The sequence below is a fragment of the Saccopteryx bilineata genome, chromosome 5, assembly GCF_036850765.1.
Source record: "Saccopteryx bilineata isolate mSacBil1 chromosome 5, mSacBil1_pri_phased_curated, whole genome shotgun sequence".
Classification (NCBI taxonomy): domain Eukaryota; kingdom Metazoa; phylum Chordata; class Mammalia; order Chiroptera; family Emballonuridae; genus Saccopteryx; species Saccopteryx bilineata.
In genome coordinates this window covers 46,387,113-46,410,960 of record NC_089494.1, presented here as the reverse complement: position 1 = coordinate 46,410,960, position 23,848 = coordinate 46,387,113, and the positions used below count along the sequence as shown (strand labels likewise).

At 36.4% G+C, this 23,848-nt stretch overlaps 1 protein-coding gene across 1 annotated transcript in view; it reads left to right on the top strand.

Moving 5' to 3' along the window:
• The first annotated feature begins 1,917 nt into the window (after positions 1-1,917).
• Positions 1,918-23,848, top strand: part of ANKAR (ankyrin and armadillo repeat containing) — a 55,968-nt gene continuing 34,037 nt past the window's right edge. Inside the window, exons 1-7 of the mRNA XM_066232962.1 lie at positions 1,918-2,518; positions 9,855-10,292; positions 11,814-11,977; positions 12,625-12,728; positions 14,888-15,068; positions 16,191-16,410; positions 21,841-22,042. Coding sequence (XP_066089059.1) covers positions 1,918-2,518; positions 9,855-10,292; positions 11,814-11,977; positions 12,625-12,728; positions 14,888-15,068; positions 16,191-16,410; positions 21,841-22,042 — 1,910 coding nt within the window. The remainder of the gene's footprint in view (positions 2,519-9,854; positions 10,293-11,813; positions 11,978-12,624; positions 12,729-14,887; positions 15,069-16,190; positions 16,411-21,840; positions 22,043-23,848) is intronic.

Below are 23,848 nucleotides of genomic sequence, written 5' to 3'. Positions count from 1 at the left end.
TTCCTTTTCTTTTTAAGCAAGTCTTTAATTTCTTGCTTTAAAAAATAAAAAATAAAAATATGCCAAAAAGCATCTCCAACAAAAAGTATGCAGCATTAGCTTCTCATATATAAACTTACATTTCTTTTGACATGATTGTTAGTATCTTTTGATATTTTTTAGAAAAGCAGAACATGATTATGTTAAAAGAGTTTTCAATTTTAATTGTTTTAATTCAAATTTAAACTTTCTTATGCTGCAATTAGTTTAAGACTGAAAAAAATATATGAAAAATCTGTCATATGACCCAGCGATGCCACTTCTGGGTATTTAGCCAAAGAAAATGAAAACACTAACTTGAAAAGATGTATACATCTCCATGTTCACTGCAGCATTATTATTATTATTTATTTATTTATTTGTATTTTTCTGAAGCTGGAAACGGGGAGAGACAGTCAGACAGACTCCCGCATGCGCCCGACCGGGATCCACCCGGCACGCCCACCAGGGGCGATGCTCTGCCCACCAGGGGCGATGCTCTGCCCCTCCGGGGGGTCGCTCTGCAGCGACCAGAGCCACTCTAGCGCCTGGGGCAGAGGCCAAGGAGCCATCCCCAGCGCCCGGGCAATCTTTGCTCCAATGGAGCCTCGGCTGCGGGAGGGGAAGAGAGAGACAGAGAGGAAGGAGGGAGGGGTGAAGAAGCAAATGGGCGCTTCTCCTATGTGCCCTGGCCGGGAATCGAACCCAGGTCTCCCGCACGCCAGGCTGACGCTTTACCACTGAGCCAACTGGCCAGGGCCTGCAGCATTATTAATTAGAGACAGGATATGCAAACAACCTGTGTCCAGCAATAAGTGAATGGATAAAGATGTGATATAAATAATATTTTATTAGATATATAACATGTATAATTTAACAATAAAAAAATAAATAAATCTTGCCACTTGTGACAACATTGATGCACCAAGAGGGTGTTATGTCAAGTGAGATAAGTCAGAGAGAAATAGAAATGCTGTATGATTTCACTTATATGTGAAATATAAACAAACAAAACAGAAAGAGGCCCTGACCGGTTGGCTCAGAGGTAGAGCGTCGGCCTAGCGTGCGGAGGACCCAGGTTCGATTCCCGGCCAGGGCACACAGGAGAAGCGTCCATTTGCTTCTCCACCCCTCTGCCGCGCTTTCCTCTCTGTCTCTCTCTTCCCCTCCCGAAACCAAGGCTCCATTGGAGCAAAGATGGCCCGGGCGCTGGGGATCGCTCTGTGGCCTCTGCCTCAGGCTCTAGAGTGGCTCTGGTCGCAACATGGCGACGCCCAGGATGGGCAGAGCATCGCCCCCTGGTGGGCAGAGCGTGGCCCCATGGTGGGTGTGCCGGGTGGATCCCGGTCGGTCGCATGCGGGAGTCTGACTGTCTCTCCCTGTTTCCAGCTTCAGAAAAATGAAAAAAAAAAAAAAAAAACCAACAGAAAGAGACGCACAGATACAGAGAACAAATGAAGGGGTGGTGGGAGAATAGTGAAGAAGGTGAGGGGTGTAAGAGGTACACACTTCTGGTTATAAAATAAAATAGTCGCATGGGGATAATGTACAGCACAAGGAATATAGTCAATGATATAATAATTTTGTACAGTGACGGAGGTTACTAGTCACATTGTGGTGACCACATTGTAAGGTATACCAGTGTAAAATCATGCTTTACACTTGAAACGAATATAATGTTGTCTGTCAGTTACACTTTAATTTTAAAAAAATGCTTTTAGAAAAATCGAAAATGTAATGGTTAACCATGAAACAATTAACCTAATAAGGATGAAAGAAACAGATGTATTTCTTGAGCAGTCCAGCTTTATCACCATGGCTAATCTTATTGTTTGTTTGTTTTTTTTCTTTTTACTTATTACAGAAAATTCAAAAAGGACACACTTGAATTAGTTAGAAATGTTGAGGTTTCCCAAAAAAGGATTACCTAGATTTGATCAAACTCAAGATGAAGAAACCTACATGAAAAATTTAGCAGTACAAAGAAATGCTTCTGCTCTTTTTGAAAAATATGACCGCAGTGAAGTGCAAGAGTTGCTAACTACTGCACTGTTTAACTGGCTGGCTGTCAATGAAGATGTGCACTGTCAACTGGACATCCCATCTGGGATTGCAAGTCAAATGAGTAATGTAGGCTTCAACACTGCAATCCTGCTGACTCCTGTGGACCCTGCTGCCCCCTTAGACTATAAAGAAGTCCATCAGATCCTAAGGGAGTTGGCTGTTGGGATTTATTGCTTCAATCAAATTCCTTCAATCACTTTAGAATCTAATTATGATCAGAGTTCTTCCTGTCAAGTACCTCCAGCTTATTATGATACCAGAATTGGGCAGATTCTGATCAATGTTGACTACATGCTGAAAGCACTATGGCATGGAATATACATGCCCAAAGAAAAACGAGCCCGATTCTCTGAACTGTGGCGTACCATCATGGATATTGATCCAGATGGAAAGCCTCAAACATATAAAAATATTTTTGCTGAGTTTAGTTCAGCAGGTAAGAGAATTTAACACATTTTGTTTTTATTAGAAGTCATTTTTTTAAAATTAAAGGTAATTTATGGTTCAGTTTTAGGTATTTAGCCACATTTCTTAAAAAGGGCTTTTTATGGCCCTGGCTGGGTGGATCAGTGGATAGAGCGTCATCCCAGTGCCCCAAGGTCCAAGTTTGATCCCTGGTCAGGGCACATGATAGAAGCAATCAATGAGTGCACAATTAAATGGAACAGTTAAGTAGAATGATGAATAAAAACCTCAAAAATGAATGACATAAGAATTGAAGTTAAAGGTAAAAAATGTGGCCTGACTGGTGGTGGTTCAGTGGATAGAAAGTTGATCTGGAACACTGAGGACCCAGGTTCAAAACCCTGAGGTTGGCGGCTTGAGCATAGGCTCAACAGATTTAGCACAAGGTCTCCAGATTGAGCGTGGGATCATAGACATGAACCCATGATCCTGGCTTGAGCCCACTGTCACTGGCTTGAGCAAGGGATCAGTGGCTCAGCTGGAGCCCCCTGGTCAAGGCACATATTAGAAAGTAAACAATGAACAACTAAGGTGCCATAATGATGAGTTGATGCTTCTCATCTCTCTCCCTTTTTGTCTGTCTGTCCCTGTCTCCCTCACCTTGCTTAAAAAAATGGGTAAATAAAATGCATCGGCAATCTAAGCTTTGGTATTTTAGTAACATTTGGTTTCATGAGTATTTATTCTTGATTTAACTAATTTTTAAATTTCTCCCTTCTCATGGCCATAATTCTCTAGTGCCTGTATATAAACAATTAGATACCACTAAATCTGGGTTCATGCTTGTTAGCATATTTCAGTTTTTTATTGAAATTTAAAAAAATTATTTTCCCACAGTTCCTTTGCAGTTAGCTAAGTGGAATGGAGAGTGAAATGGAAAATGTGTGACACTGTTTCCAGTAGTGTTCATTGATCAAATATATATTATCATTTTCTAACTAGATTTCCATAGTTTTTGGACACAGGTTTAAAAACAAGTCTCAGTTCTGGTAAAGAAAAGAAATGTATTAGAATCTCACTTGACTGGAAAGAGCCTCGCAATAGAGTTTATATAGATTTTATCACATCTGAAACTGGATGGTACCCTTCTTGGCTAATCTAAGAATAAACCTGTTGATTTACATATTGCATGTCAACTGCCTGCACATTATAGGGTTAATATTCAAAAATATAATATTTTAGAATTTTATTCAGTCCATTTTTATACATAGTCTTAATATGGCAAGAAGTTTTTGCATTGTCTTACTAAGACAGAAAAAGGTTATTATTCTCCCATAATTGGCCAGATTTTCCTTGGTGAAATAGATCTAACAACAGAAGCTTTTTTTTAATTAAAATTATTGGGGTGACATTAGTTAATAAAATCATATAGGTTACAAGTGTACATTTCTGTGATACACAATATGTATATTGCATTGTGTGCCCACCACCCAAAGTCAGATCATCTTCCATCACCATGTATTTGCCTCTTTACCTTTACTATAGTAACTTTTCACCCCATCCCTCTGGTAACCACCAGACTGTTGTCTGAGTCTGAGTTTCAGTTTTATATTCCACATATGAGTGAAATCACATGGTTCTTAGATTTTTCTGACTTATTTATTTCACTTAGCATAATATTCTCAAGATCCATTCATGTTGTCACAAATGGCAGTATTTCATCTTTCCTTATGGCTGAGTTGTATGCACCACATCTCCTTTATCCAGTCCTCTATCAAAGGACACTTTGGTTGTCTCCGTGTCTTGGCCACTGTGAATAATGCTGCAGTGAACACAGGTTTGCATATATATTTGCAAATAAATGTTTTTCAGGTAGATACCAAAAAGAAGGATTATTGGGTCATATGGTAACTCTATTCTTAATTTTTTGAGGAATGGCCATACTGTTTTCCAAGTGGCTGTACCAGTTTACAATTGCCACCAGCAGTGAATCAGGGTTCCTTTTTCCCTACAACCTCTCCAACTCTTATTACCTGTCTTGTTGATAACAGCCAATCTAACAGGTGTGAGGTGGTATCTCATTGTAGTTTTGATTTGCATTTCTCTAATAGCTAGTAAAATTGAAAACCTTTACATGTATCTATTGGCCATTTGTATGTCTTTTTGAGAGAGATATCTGTTCAGGTTCCTTGCCCAATTTTTAATTGAACTGTTTGTTGTTTTGGTGTTAAGTTGTATGAGTTCCTTATATATTTTTATTATTAACCCCTTGTTGGAGCTGTTGTTTGCAAATATCATCTCTTATTTGGTCGGTTGCCTTTTTGTTTTGTTGGTGATTTCTTTTGCTGTGCCGAAGCTTTTTGGTTTGATATAGTCCCATTCATTTATTTTTGCCTTTACTCCCCTTGCCTTTGGAGTCAAATTAATAAAATGTTTTCTAAGACCAAGTTGATAAGTTTAGTACCTATGTTTTTTTTTCTATGTAATTTATTTTTTCAGATCTTATATTTAGGTCTTGATTCATTTTGAATTAATTTTTGTACACGGGGACAAACAGTAGTCTAGTTTCATTTTTTGCATGTGGCTTTCCAATTTTCCCAGCACCATCTATTGAGGAAGCTTTCTTTTCTCCATTGCGTGTTTTTGGCTCCTTTGTCAAAGATTATTTATCCATATACATGTGGTTTTATTTCTGGGCTCTCACTTCTGTTCCATTGGTCTATGTGTCTTTTTTCTGCCAATACCATGCTGTTTTGATTATTGTAGCTCTGTAGTATAATTTGAAGTCAAGTAGTGTGACACCTTCCAGCTTCATTCTTTTTTCTCAGGATTGCTTTGACTATTCGAGGTCTTTTGTGGTTCCATACAAATCTGATGATTTTTTGTTCTAGTTTTAGAAAATGGCTTTGGGATTATGATGAGGATTGCATTAAATCTATATATTGCTTTGGGTAATATGACCATTTTAACTCTTTTGATCTTCCAATTCATGAACACAGAACAGCTTTCCATTTCATTGTGCATTTTTCAATTTCTTTTAATAAAAGTTTGCAGTTTTCAGTATATATGTCCTTCACATCCTTTGTTAAGTTTATTCCTAGGTATTTTATTCTTTTTGTTGCAATTTCAAAAAGTTTTTTTTAATTTTTTATGAAGTTTTATTTTTAATATAAATAAAAACACTGTATTTTTGTACATTGATTTTTTTTTATCCTGCACCTTTACTGTATTTATTGTTTCTAGTAGTTTTTTAGTAGAGTGTTTAGGATTTTCTATATACAGAATCATGTCATCTGCAAAAAGTGACACTTTCACTTCTTTCTTCCAAATTTGAATGCCTTTTTTACTTCTTCTTGCCTGATTATTCAGGCAAGGACTCCCAGAACTATGTTGAATAAGAGTGGTGAAAGTGGGCATCCTTGTCTTGTTCTCGATTTTAGAGGAAAGGATTTTAGTTTTTCAACTCTGAGTATAATATTGGCTAAGGATTTGCCATATATGGTGGCCTTTATTATATTGCGGTGCTTTCCTTCTTACTTATTTTATTGAATGTTTAATCATAAATGGATATTTTATTTTATCAAATGCTTTTTCTGCATCTATTAATAGGATCATATGGTTTTTGTCCTTTGTTTTGTTGATGTGGTGTATTACATTGATTGATTTGCATATGTTGAACCATCCATGTGTCCCTGAAATAAACTGTACTTGATCATGAGGATTTTTGCATCTATATTCATCAGAGATATCAGTCTGCAGCTGTGTGTGTGTGTGTGTGTGTGTGTTATCCTTGCCAGGCTTTGGCATCAGGGTTATCTTGGCCTCATAAAATGTGTTAGGAAGTATTGTCTCTTCTTCAATATTTTGGAAGAGTTTGAGAAGGATAATTATCAGATCTTCTTTGAATGTCTGGTCGAATTCACTAGTGAAGGCATTTGATCCTGCACTTTAATTTTAGGGTATACTTTTGATAGTTTAAATTTTCTCACTGTTTATTGGTCTATTTAGATTTTCCAATTCTTCATGATTCAGCCTAGGAAGATTATATATTGCTCACAAATATTAGGGGATATTTCAAAATGAATATGAAGCAATAGATATCCCCTAATTTTTGTGAGCAGTATATATTTCTAGGAACTTACCGGCTTCTAGGTTATTGTATTTGGTGGCATATAATCTTTCATAATATTCTGGTATGACCCTTTGTATATCTGTGATGTGTTATCTTTGTATAACTTTGCTTTCATCTCAGATTTTGTTTATATGAGACTTTTCTCTTTTTTTCCTTAGTGAGTCTAGCCAGTGGTTTGTCAATTTGTAAAATGTCCGTCTTTGTCTCCTGTTACCTTTGTTATTTTGAAATCTATTTTGTCAAGTGTAAGTATGGCTACACCTGCTTTTCTGTGAATGTTATTTGCTTGAAGAATCATTTTCTACCCTTTCATTCTAGTCTAACTTGTCTTTGCAGCTTATTTAGATGTGTCTCCTGAAGGCAGCATATGGCTGGGTTTTGTTTTTTGATTCAGTCTGCTACTCCAGTGTTTTTCAACTGCTGGTCTGCAGACTGGTCCATTTTTGTGCTGGTTCGTGAAAGTGTTAACCACTCTGATGTTGTATGAAGATTATAGACCCAATGATCTTAGTCAAATCACTTATGCTCAGGGTGATTTCTGCCTTAGTGCTCCTCAAAATAATTCTTCTATTTTCACTGGCCCCGAGTGTAAAATGGTTGAAAATCACTACTCTGTTCCTCTTCATTGGTTAATTCAGTCTATTTATATTTAAGGCAATTATTGATGAATGAGGTCTTCTTATAGCCATTTCATCTTTTGTTTCCTGGTAGCACTGTGCCTCTGCTGGTTCTTTTCCTTTTTGTTTCTGTTATTTTTGTTTGGTGGTATACCATACTTCTTTCCTCTAACAGAAGAGTTTAATGTGGAAATTGATCACTTTGATCTAAAGTGGATATGTAATTGAAGAGAAAAGTATCTGAAAAAAAACTTTCTTTTGTCCAGGTAAATCTGCTTACTAAAGAAATTGCCTTGGAAACCAAATTCTTTGTTTCTTAGCTTCTCGATAAAATATCGAAGAATTATGATCATTTGAATATTTAATGCATCTGCTTATTTGTATCTTCTTTGATTTCTTTCCCTAGTGTATTATAATTTTCTGAGTACAGGTCTTTTACATTCTTGTTTAAATTTATTCCAAGGTTTTATTGGGTTTTTTTTATGCAATTGTAAATGAGATTGCTTTCTTAGTTTCCTTTTCTGATAGTTCATTATTGGTGAATAGAAATGCAGCTGATTTCCGGATGTTTATTTTGTATCCTGCTACTTTACTGAATTCATTTATCAGTTCTAGTAGTTTTTCGGTGGAAACTCTTAGGGTTCTCTATATACAGTGTCATGTCATGTGCAAATAACGACAGTTTTACTTCTTCCTTTCCAATTTGGATGTCAATTTCTTCTTGTCTGATTGCTGCGGCTAGGACTTCCAGTACTATGCTGAATAAGAGTGGTGAAAGTGGACATCTCTATCTTGTTCCTGATCTTAAGGGAAACACTTTTAGTTTTTACCTTTTGAGTAAGATGTTGGCTATGAGTTTGTCATAAATGGCCTTTATTATGTTGAGATATGTTCCCTTTATTCCCACTTTGCTGAAAATTTTTACCATAAATGTTGCTGGATTTTATCAAATGCTTTTTCTGCATCTACTGATATAATCATATGATTTTTATACTTCATTTTGTTTATGTGGTGTAACACACTTATTGATTTGCAGATATTGTACCAACCTTTATATCACCAGAATAAATCCCACTTGATCATGGTGTATAATGATATTTTTAATGTATTGCTGGATCTGGTTTGCTAATATTTTGTTGAAGATTTTAGCATATATGTTTATCAGTGATACTGGCCTATAATTTTCTTTCTTTGTAGTGCCTTTATCTAGTTTTAGAATTAGGATAATACAGGGCCTGGTAAAATGAGCTTGGAAGTCCTCCATTCTCTTGAATTTTCTTGCATAGTCTGAGAAAAATAGGTGTAAGTTCTTCTTTGAATGTTTGGTAAAATTCACCTGTGAAGCCATCTAGTATAGGACTTTTGTTTGTTGGGAGGTTTTTTATCATTGTTATTACTGCTTCTATTTAATTAGTTGTAATTGGTCTAGTCAGATTTTCTGATTCTTCTTGATTTGGTTTTGTGAAATTGTTTGTTTGTAGGAATTTATCCATTTCTTCCAGATTGTCCAGTTTGTTGGCATATTGTAGTTTGTAATAGTTAATGCAGCTAAGATGGTAAGTTAGCCTCATGGAATTGGTTTTCTTATTTTTTCCTTTTGTCATTGATAGCTAAATCAAAAATTATATACACACATAGTCTACGGCCATACCACCCTGAACGCGCCCGATCTCGTCTGATCTCGGAAGCTAAGCAGGGTCGGGCCTGGTTAGTACTTGGATGGGAGATATACACACATAAAATATACATATACATTTGTAAAGAACTCTAGTTTGATTTATTCTTTTTTCAAATATCCATTTAGCTTTTATTTCTTGCTGAAACACAAAACTAAACCTAATGACAAGAACAAGTAAACAGTAAACTTAAGTGTAAGCTCCTTTAAAAAAAGGACCCTTACCTGCCTTGTTTATCACTGTATTAATGCCTAAAACTGATACATTATAAGTATCAACAAATATTACATGAATTGAACCAATTAATTTAATGCAGAGTTGTTACATATCTTGAAAGATTACGTCTACTTTGGCTAGCTTGGCTGTCCTTGAAGGATTTAATAATTGTGAACTAAGGAACAGCCTCTCAGCAAGAGTATCACCTTCCTACTTCTGTCTCAACCAACTCATTCTTCTCTAAGCACTTTATTTTCTCTACAATACATTCTCCCAATCTCTTCTCTCCCTCTCCCCTGCCCATTCCTCTCCCTTCCTCCCCTTCCTCACCTGCTCACTTCCCCTCCCTTTCTCCCTTTCTTCCTGCTGTGGTATCTGGGAAAGGTGATCTGGGAATCTCACTGCTGCTTAACCTTATACCACCCCCTGTTCTTCAGTGCTTACAAGTCTGAGCCTTTCCATGGTGACAGCTGACTTGCTCCCACCCACTCCAACCCATTGTTTCCATGGTATTGCCTCTCTAATCCTTTAAAAAGAATGGAAATCTAGCCTGGATTGTGGTAGTGCACCTGCTTTTCACCTTTAACAATTGTATTGGCATTTCATTATCCCTTTACTGTCATGTTAGTAGGATTACAGGATTCACTCTGTGTTTAATCTGCTATATTTATCTAGAAGCCAGTATGAAGTTTTCACTATCTGAAATTTTTCTTTTTCAATGTGAAGGTTTGATTGATATTACAGAGGATCCAGACTTTAATGGAATCTATGATGAAGAGATGAATGAAGATCCAACATATAAACCCAATTGCCCTGAAGAAAAAGCTGTATTTATGAAATATGCTGAAAATATTATGCTAAAGTTGACATTCAGTACCACACATGTTGAACAGTGTGAAAATGTTTTTATATTTGAAACAGCCTATTGGCTTACTAATGCTATAAAGTATAATCAGGATTTTCTTGATATTTGTACCTACCAGAGACTACAGCAAAGATTATATCTTCAAAAAAAGGTTATTCAAAAACACTTTGAGAAAAAAAAAGAAATCAGAAGAGGGATAGGATACCTAAAGTTAATATGTTTTCTGATTCCATTTCTACTGAGTTTAAAAAAGAAAATGAAAGTTCCGTATTTAAATAGTCTGCTTCAGCCTTTTTCAGGTGAGTATCATCAAAAGTCAAATATAAAATACAGATATATATTAAATTTAAATTTAACTTTGTTTTAGTATGTAAATTGAGGCATGTAACCTAGTGTTAGCCTGTTAGAAAGAAAAAACAAGATTTAATGTCTCCAAAGTAATTAAATATACTCAATGTTTGTACATACTACTTGGTATATATTCATATCAACTATAATGGTTATTGAAAACTTAAAACAATTTCTGAGAAATTGGAAAATGTGCTGTGTTTATGATGAGACAACACTGGATTTATCTTATCCAAATTATTCTATAAAGTCAGTGTACTTCTCAAAATTCTTATCATGTTATTCATGAAAGTTTATAAATTGATTATGAAATTAATATGGAACACTAAAAAATCATAAATAGTCTAATATTTCATAAAAAGAGATAAAAACACATTTTAACCTTTTTGTATATGGCACTCTAATTAATAAACAGACCGATGTAAGAGAAGAACTGAAATGAGACCACGCTTCAATGGAGTCTGACAAGAACGCAGTGCAAACTATTCCTCCCACCCAAATTAACACACAATTTATGTATTTTCATTAGTATCTGACCATATGGATTTTCTTTTCATATGGCAAGTTTTCAGTAGAAATTTTGCAAATCACTTAATAAAAATTTGTATCATGAACATTTAAATGCTGAATATTATTCATACCGGTGAACTCTTTGAAAATGAATCCATGAAAATGCTTGTCCCAGGGATGGAGTGTGTGTGGAACTAAGAGGGCCTTACTTAAAGGGGACGTTAGCTATATATGTAATATTTTATTATTTAGATTATTAAAAGCAAATGTGTTGAGTTAATATTAAGAGTTAACTCAGGTAGTGAGATTAGGATGTTATATTATTATTCCTTGTCCTTTTCTGTATGTGCCTTTTACATTTCTCAAAATATATTATATACTTTATATTGATGAAACCATATTCTGCTAACAAGTTAAAATATTGAACAAATTTAATCCTTACTGAGATTTCATAAAATTATTTTTTAAAATAAATGTTTTATGTGTGGTTTTATTGTTTTCCAGAAATACGTAGTCTGATTATTTTTGTTATGTAAGAGATACCCACTTATTTCTTTTTAATGTAACTTTTTACCTAAGCTAGCTCAGGTAATTCTTTGTTTATTTAACCAAAGATCCTCTAAGGCACCAAGTTTCAAATATTTCTGGTAATTGAAGGTAAAATACTAATTTTGAACTCACACATAGAAATCAATATATAGAATAATGTTTTGACTATTATTTTGGAATGTCTTTGCTATGAAACTACAGAAAATGCCCAAAAATGAATAACATAAATATATTTTAATCTTTAAAATACACACTAAAAGCATAAGTAATTATATAAACTAAAATTGCCAAGTTTTTCATTTCATGTAGATTTTTTCACTTTCTTTACATAAATGAGAATCTAGATTTCCAAAATGTGATTGTTTGTATGCTGTTCTTACCTTTTAAATAAAAGTTTGTTTTTATTTTTGGAGATGACAAGGTCAAGACAGAGCGAGAATTGCCTCCATTTATTTATGGACGAGATTTTAAATGCCAGAATTTTCACTACAAAGAGGATCAGTATTTTCATGTTCATGGAGGAATTGAATTTGATATCACCACTCCTTCAATTGAGAATGCTTTGGAAGATTTTAAGGTTTAAATTATTATTGTTCATGAAATGGTTTGTTATTTCACAACTCTTTTATTCTATTATCTATTTAGAAAGAATCTCTGTTGTTACAGACACTAGGCAGCTCTTCAAATTCTGATTTTTCCAACTCACAAATTTTTTTATACATTATGTAACATATGAAGTAAATGCAAACTATAAGGTACTATGTTAGATGACAGAGATAACATAATAAGTAAACTAAGTACACCTATCATCCTCACAGAATTTACAGACCTCTTATGGACACTAGTTGCCCTAGAATATTTAATCAAAAAGTGTAGTAGAAATCCCTGACCATTCACTACATATTCTACTATTTTCCTCAAAGATTAGTATTAAAGCAGAAATCCTCTAGAGTTTGGGATTAATAATTCTTCATCTGGTATGTAGTATAAATATTATACATTTCACTTGTCATTGCTTTTCAATCTTTACTATATTCTTTTCTTTTGCATTTTTTCCCTTATTGCCGAAGTAGGGATCTGATACATGCAGATATTATTAGGGTTAGGGAAATATATTATATATTTTTAAATTGTCACTTATATGTATAAAATTTTATCTAAAAGACATCATAATTATTTAAATTTGTTTAAAGATATTTTTTACTAACATGACTCATATTTTAGAACAATTTAGAAAAAATACAGGAGTGTGCTGCTCATACATTTGTAGAAGACTCAGGATACAAAGAACATTACTCAATACCAGTCATGGAATTTAATGGAAAAAGGTAAGAAACTTTTAGTAATGATGCACAGTGGCCACAAGTTGTTGAAAGTTAGCAGAAAACAGCGAAGAGTCAAAATTCAAAGTCTGTCTTAAAACCTTAAGATGGAGATTTTAGAACAATAGTAATCCTTATGATTGATGTGCAAACTCAACAAAGTATTAAGTGTACTATTTATTACTTCATGCACTTTGATACATTCTGTGTAGTAATCATTAGAGGTGGTAATTATAATCAACACACTCCTTAAGGTTCTAGAGCTTATCACCACTGTGATTTGAAAACCTTCTCAATGGAATTCAGAGTACGCACTTTTTGATTTTGGAGGTTGTAGTCTAGTAAGTTGACAAGTCCCTACTGATGAAGGTGGCACCTCCACAAGTGACAAGTCTTGCCACCAGCCCTGGCACTATACTTGCAAAGTGTGGGTGAAGACAGCCTTTAGCTTATATTCTTGTGGTCTAATTGCCTTTTGTTAGAGGAATGGTAGAGAAAAAGAATGACAACCTCAAATGCAGATAGCTCCTCAAGCCTACATTCATGCAAAGGTCTATAATATTCAGAAAACTGGGAAGACTGTTCTTTTTCTTTTCTTTTCTTTTTTTTTTTTTTTTTTTTTTTTTAGTGAGAGGGACAGATACGGACAGATAGGCAGGAAGGGAAAGAGATGAGAAGTATCAGTTCTTCATTGCAGCACCTTAGTTGTTCATTGCTTGCTTTCTCATATGTGCCTTGACCAGGGGGTTCCAGCAGAGAGACTGACCCTTTGCTCAAACCAGCAACCTTGAGCTCAAACCAGTGACCATGGGGTCATCTCTATGATCCCATGCCCAAGCTGATGAGCCCGTGCTCAAGCTGGATGAGCCTGCGCTCAAGCCGGGAACCTTGGAGTTTCGAACCTGGGTCCTTTGCATCCCAGGTAGAGAATCCCAGTAGACAGATTCTCTATCCAGTGTGCCACCACCTGGTCAGGCCCTAAGACCTTTCTTAACTGACCAGTGGGGCTCAGTCTCCTTTTCAGCTTCTAGGCAAGCAGTCTCCTGAGTGTAGCCAGTCACTGACTCACTTCCCTGAAAATTAGTACAATGGAACCTAATTCTGGGAACTCTTAGGAGAACTAATAGTCACTAAGCATTAAAGTGAAGAGCCATAGGAGAGGATGGCCACTGTCAAGAATACTGTATTCGGCCTGACCTGTGGTGGCGCAGTGGATAAAGCGTCGACCTGGAAATGCTGAGGTTGCCGGTTCGAAACCCTTGGCTTGCCTGGTCAAGGCACATATGGGAGTTGATGCTTCCAGCTCCTCCCCCCTTCTCTCTCTCTGTCTCTCCTCTCTCTCTCTCTCTCTCTCTCTCTCTCTCTGTCTCTCCCTCTCCTCTCTAAAATGAATAAATTTAAAAAAAATAAAAATAAATAAATACTGTATTCACAGCAATAAATAGTTATGTTTGAAACAGAAACCCGGGTAACAGTAAGAGGCTTCTCTGCTAGCAGAGGCAGTCAGCAACTGAAATGCTGACCATTGAAATGTGGCGACAGGAAGCATATTTCACGGGCAGAAGTGGAGAAAGGCCACCATTTTCTGTTAACTGTGATAATAAGCAACCCCAGGGAATGGATTCATTAAAAATTTTGTTACCTTTCCACTCCAGATGGTTTGGGGACTGGGACTATTGTCCACTTATGTCTCAAGGACCTGGTGGGTTGGGGTTTCCCTATTGCTGCAGTGATTAAAAGTCAAGGAACAATTACCCAATCATTATCCAGGTCAAATTCAAGGTAAACTCTTGAGAAAGCAAATGAAGGCATAATTAGATTAAAAGAGAATGTATAAATTTATAAAAGGAGAGTAAGCAGATGGTTAAAAAGTAAGCTTAGAATTCCTTAAAGCAAGAGTTAGGGCTTCCAGTACTTACAGGAAATGTGCCTGGTAGTGGGATGGGAAGGACAGAGTCAATTCGAAGGACCAAAATGGAGAAGATACTTGTTATAGAAAGACATGAGTAATAACAATTGATAAGCATGTTATTAAACTATTTATAATCAAATACAATTTAAACTACATATTTGTATTTGATTGTTATAAAAATAAAGTTTTACTAGCATATAAAACATAGCAAATCACTTCAAAGTTAAACTTACCTCTTTATATTTTTTTATAGCTACTATGTGATCTATTTTGAACTTGAAACTTACTATCACCAACTATATAAGACACAGTGGTGGGGAGCCATAAATGAAATAGTGGACAATCTAAAACCAAAAAGACTTCCATTGACAGATGCTCAGTTACATGAACAATTTAAGAAAAAATTTGGTTTCAAAAAAGCTATGAAATGCAAGGTATTTCAGTAATTGCCACCTAATTTTGTGTAAGAAGTTATATATTATTGATAAATATATGTCTCAGATTTTATCTTAGGTGTAAATAATAGCTTAAAGTTTTCAGTATGAACTAAAAATTCCACATTTTAAAAGACAAAAAGCTGTACAATTCTGGATAAATTTCAGGCAAGATTACAAATGTTTTGTTTCTAACAAAACAACCTGTTAATGAATTGGATTGTGATTAATCTTAATAATGCTAATATTTATTGAGTGCTAATTTTGCATGCCAGGCACTATATTATAAATCCTTTCAACAAACTTTTTGAAAGTACTAGTAGTATTGTCATCATTCCTATTTTACAAATGAGAAATTTGAGGTGCAGCAAGTTAAGGATCTTTTCCAAATCACATAGCTCATGGATGGTAGAGCCCCACTTCAGTCCTGGGAACAGAAGCTAAGGAGCAAACCTCACACCCTGAACCAAATCTCTACATCTGTATCAACAAACCTTGATTTATAACTTCTGGAACTGATATATTAAATGTTGAGTTCACCAATTTCAAAGAATACACTGGCATTTACTTAACATTTATTTGTTTTAATGTCTATAAAATATTAAACTATTAGTTTAACTTTAAAATATTAACTAGAGGAATGTCTCAAAGAAAAATGTGACATTTTTACCTTTTCATTTTTGATATCTAGATCAAAGAATGCAAACTGTATTTCTATGGCTATATACAATATTTTAGTTTCTAGACTTCTAAATTAGAGCTATCTTCTCAAGTCAGAAGAGGAACCCAGTGATCTTCCTTTGCTTTTAAAGTAGTTCAGAAAGATATTTGTCTACCCCGTTTTACTTGTCTCCAAAGAAGATCTGCAACTTCTCCCTAAAAAAGGAAGGGAAAAAGAAACTTTTCAAAGATAATGTTTAAAGTTCTTGATGCTTTATTAATAGCTCAAACAGCTTTAATAATTGCCCAGTGAGACACTTTTCACAAGGGTCATGTTAAAAGTCTACTGAAACTGAGAACTAATCATGTGATTATATTAAAATATTTCCACTGTTCTTTTTCCCCTTGAACCAAACTTTAGGTGTATTTTGAAACAACTAATTCTAGCCTTCTTAATTTTAGAGTATCCCATTTGGGATGAAGTCTGCTGTTGAAAGAGGATTATCTGCTGTTTTCCATACACTTAGCCGTAAAACCTCAAGCTCAACCATCAATGTTTCAGATGAGGCAGGTTATGCTATTTTCCATCATGCTGCTCTGCACAACAGAGTTTCCATCATATGTCATCTGTGCTATGCCAACGTCAATGTCAACCAGAGACGCTTTACTATATGCAGCCAAGGTACCATCAAGTTTGTAAATCTTTTCAGAAGTTTTAGAATGTTTTTCCTTTTCTTACCCCTATTCAACATGAAGAATGAATGTTGATTTTAGAGTAAGGCTAAAGTGTGATATTATAGAACCTAGAGCCAAGTTAATATTTTTGTTTCATTTATTACAGAGTGATCTCTTTTAGTTTTCTAAGTATCACTTATTGCTTTCTTGTCTGTTATTTATTGTGTCAACCTCACTTGAATATAAGCTCCACAAAGGGCAATGATTTGGCTTACTTTGTTTGCCATGGTATCCTAGTGCCCAGGAGAAGTCCTGGCATTGGTAGGTACCCAGGAAATTATTGTTGAATGAATGCAGAGATGTATAAACACAGAGTAACATTTGATAATCACTGGCATAATATATAATGATTTGCTATAGAAATTCAGAGAAAAGGGAGATTATAAATAGAGAGCCTAGCAGAAAATTATTTTCTCACTCCAGGGTCCTCAGCCAAGGGATGGTTTTTTTCACACTACATACACTTAAATTATATTTGTAGCAAAAATTTCCTCTATAGTAAAAATTTTTAGGTTTAATGACCCCTTTAAGGCCACCCTCATTTGAACTTTGAAAAGTAATTTTTCCTGGTTATTAGCTATACTTACATATTTATATATTCTCTGGAATATATTTAGCCAGTATAAAAATAATAAAGTTGAGAATGAACGTGGAGGTCCTCCATACTGAAGACAGAGATAACGATAAAGTATCAGGAATGACTGATGGCAACAATACTGGCCATAAAAATAATGGTAATTTTATATGTTAACTATCTATCTTAACAAGCTGTGAGAAATATTCAATCACTAAAACAAAATATTCTGCTTTAATCCTATTGACTATTAATAAATTCTATACTCTTACTATAATTAAAATGTTTTGATTATAAGATACTTCTGTTACTCGATTAAAATACTCAATACAGAATAGACTTAGTTAAAAAAGAGCACAAATTTAGTTGTTGATATTATTTAAACATGTGTTATGTTTTAAGTCCTCTTTGGTGGGAAAAAAAAATCTTTGATGTATATGTGTCTCTCATTCATCCTGTGACTACTTGAATTTCCATTGACTAAGAATTGGGTAGATTTTAAAGTATAGAAAATGTATAGCTCAGCCCTGGCCAGATAGCTTGGTTGGTTTAAGCATTGGCTAGAAGTGCAGAGGTTGCCGGTTGGATCCCCAGTCAGGGCACATAAAGGAATGGATCAGTGTTCCTGTCTCTCTCTCTCTCTCTCCCATCCACTCCCTCTAAAATCAGTAAAATATGCATTAAAAAAAAGAAAATATGTAACTCTATCAGAAACATCTATTATTACTTAACCAACACAAAACTGCGTCAACTGTGGGTTTTGACCACTGGAGAGGCAGGGCTTCCAGGTCTTCTCTGACATGATGTCATCAGGTGCACACAACATGCCCAGGTTGCTTGACCAAGTTACACCCAATCCTGTTTGAAGTAATCCTGACATCTGTGTCTAAATATAGTCTTTTTGTTTTTATTCATATTAGTTTATTTTGACTAATTCAGGAAACTGCTATATATTAATAATCATATATCTATCTGTATTTCCTTTTAAAACAGAATCATCAAAAGTGGACATTAAAAAACCAAGAAATGGTAAGACAGAAATAAAATATATGGTGCATTCTAAAACATTAATATAGGCCTGACCTGTGGTGGCGCAGTGGATAAAGTGTTGACCTGGAACGCTGAGGTCGCCAGTTCAAAACCCCGGGCTTGCCTGGTCAAGGCACATATGGGTGTTGATGCTTCCAGCTCCTTCCCCCTTCTCTCTCTCCTCTCTCTCTAAAAATGAATAAATAAAAAAAATTAAATAAATAAATAAATAAAACATTAATATATATTGAAATTTTTATAAAATCTCCACAATGCTCTGTCTCACGAGAATGTCACATAATGATGTTTTGTAAACATTTTGAAGTATAAAAGTTTTTTACCTTTGGTTATTTATTTATATTCCTCCTAAGTTTTTTTTTTAACTGTGAAATTTTCAGTCACCTCTACCTATTTTAATAAAATCAGACCCAAAAGTGGTTTTTAATACCTTAAACAAATGAAAACCTTAATATTATTTAGATATGCTGCCATCTATTGACCATAACAATCTATTAGGTCTGAGGGATGAGTCCTAAATGAGGTGAGAGACTTGAGCTAAGCATTGTGTATGGAGAAAACAAAAATAAATTTAAAGGCTATATACCTTTTACAAATATATATCTAAGCAGCTATACCTTCATACTCTGTATTGGATAATTCAAGGAGGGTTTATTTTTAAAGAAACCATTTACAAAGACCTGAATTTTTAAGGGGAGGGTGGTAGTTATTCAAACCAGGCAGCTCACATTGATGGAGAAACACAGCTAACCTGCGATGACTTCAGAGAGGGACTCTCTCAAAGAGAATGAACAGCCTAGCCTCCTCCTCCTCCCTCCTCCAGGAGATACAGATTCCCCACTGGAGATACAGATAAGAAGCCAAAGGGCAGGGCTTGCTGAGTCTGTAGGAGCAGAGCACAGGGTCAGAGATAAAGGGAGGTGAGTGGGCATGTGGAGGAGGAAGGAAGGTTATCGGCCCGCCTACACTGGAGGAATGTGCAGTTGACTAACAATAGTGTGCTCTCTGTATTATTGTTCTCTCTTCTTTTTTCTTTTATTTTCTAAGAATTGCTTTACAGCTACCTTGTATAATATTATTTGTTTGCTTGTTGAGTTTCACTTATTTGAACATAAACTCCATAAAGGGCAAGGATATAGTTTACTTTGCAATGGTATCCTAGTGCCCAGAAGAAAGCCTGTCATTAGTAGGCACTTGGGAAATGATTGTTGAATGAATGGATGGATGGATGGATGAATACAGGGGAGCGTTTGACAATCACTGGCATAATTAATATAGAATGGTGTACTATAGAAATTCTCAGAAAGGGGAGATAAAAATGGCTTTCAGGCTTGCTTCGTGGTTCAAGTTAAGTTGAAACCAATGGATTTTCTTCCTACATTCATGATCAGATGGCCTTGAGAAGTCACTGAAGAGTTTTAAGCAAGGGGATAAAAAGCTTACATTTACATTTTGAAAAAAAAAATATGGGGAAGTACAAGAACAAGATGGAGATATCAGTTGAGAGGTGATTATAGCTTGGAGGAGGGTAGTGGTGGCAGTAAAGATAGGTTCTAGAAGGCCCTGGCCGGTTGGCTCAGTGGTAGAGTGTCGGCCTGGCATGCAGGAATCCCAGGTTCGATTCCCGGCCAGGGCACACAGAAGTGCCCATCTGATTCTCCACCCCTCCCCCTCCTTCCCTTCTGTCTCTCTCTTCCCCTCCCACAGCCAAGGCTCCACTGGAGCAAAGTTGGCCCAGGCACTGAGGATTGCTCTGTGACCTCTGCCTCAGGCGCTGGAATGGCTCTGATTGTGGCAGAGCGACACCCCAGATGGGCAGAGTATCGCCCCCTGGTGGGCATGCTGGGTGGATCCCGGTCGGGTGCATGCAGGAGTCTGACTGCCTCCCCGTTTCCAACCTCAGAAAAATATATATATAAAAAAAAGATAGGTTCTAGAGATATTTAGAAGGGGTGGTGGAGGAATGGAGATGAAATGAAAGGGAGGGGCCAAGGAGTCTTTCAGGTTACCAGTCTGTAGAACTGGATGGCTGAATGGTGATATCCTCCACTGACTTAGGGCGCAGTGAAAGAGGACCAGGTTTGGAGGGAAAGACCGGAGTTTAATTTTGAATATGTTAAGTTGAAGGTAGTGTGTGGAGATGCCTAGTCAGATGTTGGAGATACAGATCTGGAGCTTGGAGAAGAAACCAATCTAGACACAAAATCCTGGGAGTCATCACCTTAGAAGTGGTAAGCATAGCCATTGAGAAGATAGAAAGGACCAAGACAGGGCCTTAAAACTCATTAGACATCAGGACAATGAGAAGTTCCCAAAGGAGATTGTGAAGGAATAGCCAGAGAGGTAGGAGAAAAATAGGAGGGTATGATATCACAATAGCCATGGAAAGAAACTATTTTGAAGAGGCAGATGTGGTGAATTTACTGTTAAGAGGCCAGTAAGATGAGAATTGAAAAACACCCACTGCTAGGACATGGAAACAACCAAAAAGCCCATCAATAGATGACTGGATAAAGAAGATGTGGCACATATACACTATGGAATACTACTCAGCCATAAGAAATGATGACATCGGAACATTTACAGCAAAATGGTGGGATCTTGATAACATGATATGAAGTGAAATAAGTAAATCAGAAAAAACCAGGAACTGTATTATTCCATACGTAGGTGGGACATAATAGTGAAACTAAGAGACATTGATAAGAGTGTGGTGGTTACGGGGGAGAGGGGGGAATGGGAGAGGGATAGGGGGTGGGGAGGAGCACAAAGAAAACAAGATAGAAGGTGACAGAGGACAATCTGACTTTGGGTGGTGGGTATGCAACATAATTAAATGACAAGATAACCTGGACTTGTTATCTTTGAATATATGTATCCTGATTTATTGATGTCACCCCATTAAAAAAATAAAATTATTAAAAAAAAAAAAAGAAAAAAAAAAAAAAGAAAAACACCCACTGGATTTAGTGACATAGAGGCCTTTTGACTGAGATTTTTACTTTTTTTTTTTTCAATTTCACAGGATCTTATCTTTTATGCAAAAAATTTGAATCAAATGGAAAATAATTTAAACAAAAATAACATTTTATCACAAGACTATTTAACACATTGACTTAATTTTCAACTATTTAATATTTTCAGTGTTATTTATTTTTAGCAAGAGAGAGAGAGAGAGAGAGAGAGACAGAGCTAGACAGGAAGGGAGAGAGATGGGAAGCATCAGTTCTTCATTGTAGCACCTTAGTTGTTCATTGATTACTTTCTCATATGTGCTTTGACTGGGGGCTCCAGTCGAGCCAGTGAATCCTTGCTCAAGCCAGCGACCTTGGGCTCAAGCCAGCAAACTTTGGACTCAAGCCAGCAACCATGGGGTCATGTCTATGATCCCACACTCAAGACGGTGACCCTGCGCTCAAGCTGGTGAGCCCACGTGCAAGTTAATTGAGCCTGTGCTCAAGCCAGCAACCTTGGGGTTCCAAACCTGGGCCCTCAGGGTCCCAGTTGATGTTCTACCCACTGCACCATCACCTGGTCAGGCAATGTTATTTATTCTTAACTTATAAAGAAGTATTCATTTTTAATGGTCATACATACTGAGTTAAATAAATAAATATAGCATTACCTAAATTAATCCAGTTAATGCTTATCTTGGAGCTTCTATCACACAATACTAAGCTCTGGTTGGCTACCAAAAAGGCACGATTTTAGGAATGTTAGGTCTTTAACACTGAAGGGATTGTCCGTCCATTCTAGGTCCAACTCCTCTACACCTGGCTGCACAGGCTTGCGCATTAGAAACAACCATCTGTCTACTTAGTTTCAAAGCTGATTACATGCTTCCTGAAAAAAGAGGCTGGATGCCCATTCACTTTGCTGCTTTCTATGACAATATCTGCATCATCATTATTCTCTGTAGGAAGGATCCTAGTCTCCTAGAAGCTGAGGCAACAGCTGAGTAAGTTATTAAGCATTTGTAAAGGTATACATTTCTGCTTTTGTGGCTTGCCCGAAACACTGACACTAAAAGAAATGGTTGGTATGATTGATTTGAAAGGCTGTGTAAGGAGTGTTCTACCTTTTCTGGTTACTATCTTCTTCCCCTAGCGCTTACCTTTAGGATTTATACAGACAGAACTTCTGTTAACCTAGGGAGTAGCCCTAGGAAACTCTTCCTAGCTGTTTCCCAAGGGTATGGTTCCACAGACCAGTTTGCCAGTTTTACTACTTAGTGCCTAAGAAGAAGCCTGAGACTAGGAAGGAGAAAGTTCCTCTAAATTGGAACCTGTACAGTTAGGAGGCAGCCCGTGGGCTGCAGATCAAAGTGAATAGGCATCAGATAACAGTAGACATATGTAGTGATATCCAGAAGAAAAACACATTTTAAAGAAGTAAAGAACTCTGAGATAAGGAAATATCCCAAACAGGCTTCTGTTTCATAGTTTAGCTGAGGACCGGCTTTTAGAGTGGAGGTATAACTTTTTCTGGCTGGGAATCAAAAAAACAGGTTATTGTTTTAAATCTCTGAACATGATTTAGGCATGGTTTCATTCAGATATTTCTTAGTCTTCTTATAGCCTGTCCATTATTATTCAATGAAAAAATTAATTATCTCTCTGGGTTCAGGCAAAGATGCATGTGGAGAAAACTTTCAGGAAACCAGGGTTTCTGGATAATAGATTGTCTAACTAATAGACTCCGGAAAGAGCCATGGAATACGGAAACCTGAGGTCGGGTCCTGGTTCTGTCATAGTTTGACGTGTCTTTGGTCACAAGAGGATTAAAAGACTGAGTGGATTGTAAAGGCCAAACAATTGGATATCAGTGGTAGAAGTAAGAAGTGATCTGTGAACATAAGGAAAGAGCAAAGGATTAGTAGAGAGGTCAAATACCGAGGTTGAGGTCTCCTATGTGGAGCTAATGAGGAGTGGGGCTGTGCAGAATCTGTGTATGAATATGAAGCACGAGTGAAGGCGTGACAAGGAATTGAGATATCAGAAAACAGAAGGTACTTACTGTGAGTGTTGAAGTCATTGACAATAGGAGGGGCATGTGGTGAGGCAGTGTATGGGCTAGAATGTGGAAGAGGACTCACTTGGGCAGGGGAAATGGCAATGTGGAACTAGGCACAATAATATAATAGGATAGCATATTTTTCAAATGATATGAGTTAGAGTGATGGCATTAGAGGTAACAGTAATCTTTATTCCTACTACTGAGTAGGAGAAAGCAAGCAACAGGAGAACAGTCTTGTTAAAGTAGCAAAGGGTGAAAGTAAAGAGATGTTTATTCATACAGGGCAAGAGTTTTCCTAGGGCTCAGGAGAAAAGCAAGCAACAGGAGAACAGTCTTGTTAAAGTAGCAAAGGGAGAAAGTAAAGAGATGTTTATTCATACAGGGCAAGAGTTTTCCTAGGGCTCAGGAGAAAAGCAAGCAACAGGAGAACAGTCTTGTTAAAGTAGCAAAGGGAGAAAGTAAAGAGATGTTTATTCATACAGGGCAAGAGTTTTCCTAGGGTTCAGGAGAAAAGGGAATAGAGGAGAGACTTGGGACCAGCTGGATAGAGGTGAGAGTTTAACAACAGGTAGCAAGAGAAAGAGCTTTCACAAATAGATGAAGGCATAGGTGTAAGGATTTTAAAAAGTAATGTTTGAGGCAATGTGATGTGATGAAAAGAGGACGGGGGAAGACCCTGGCCTTGTAGCTCAGTTGGTTTGAGAGTTATCCCGTTGCAAATTCAATCCCCGGTCAGGGCACATATCAG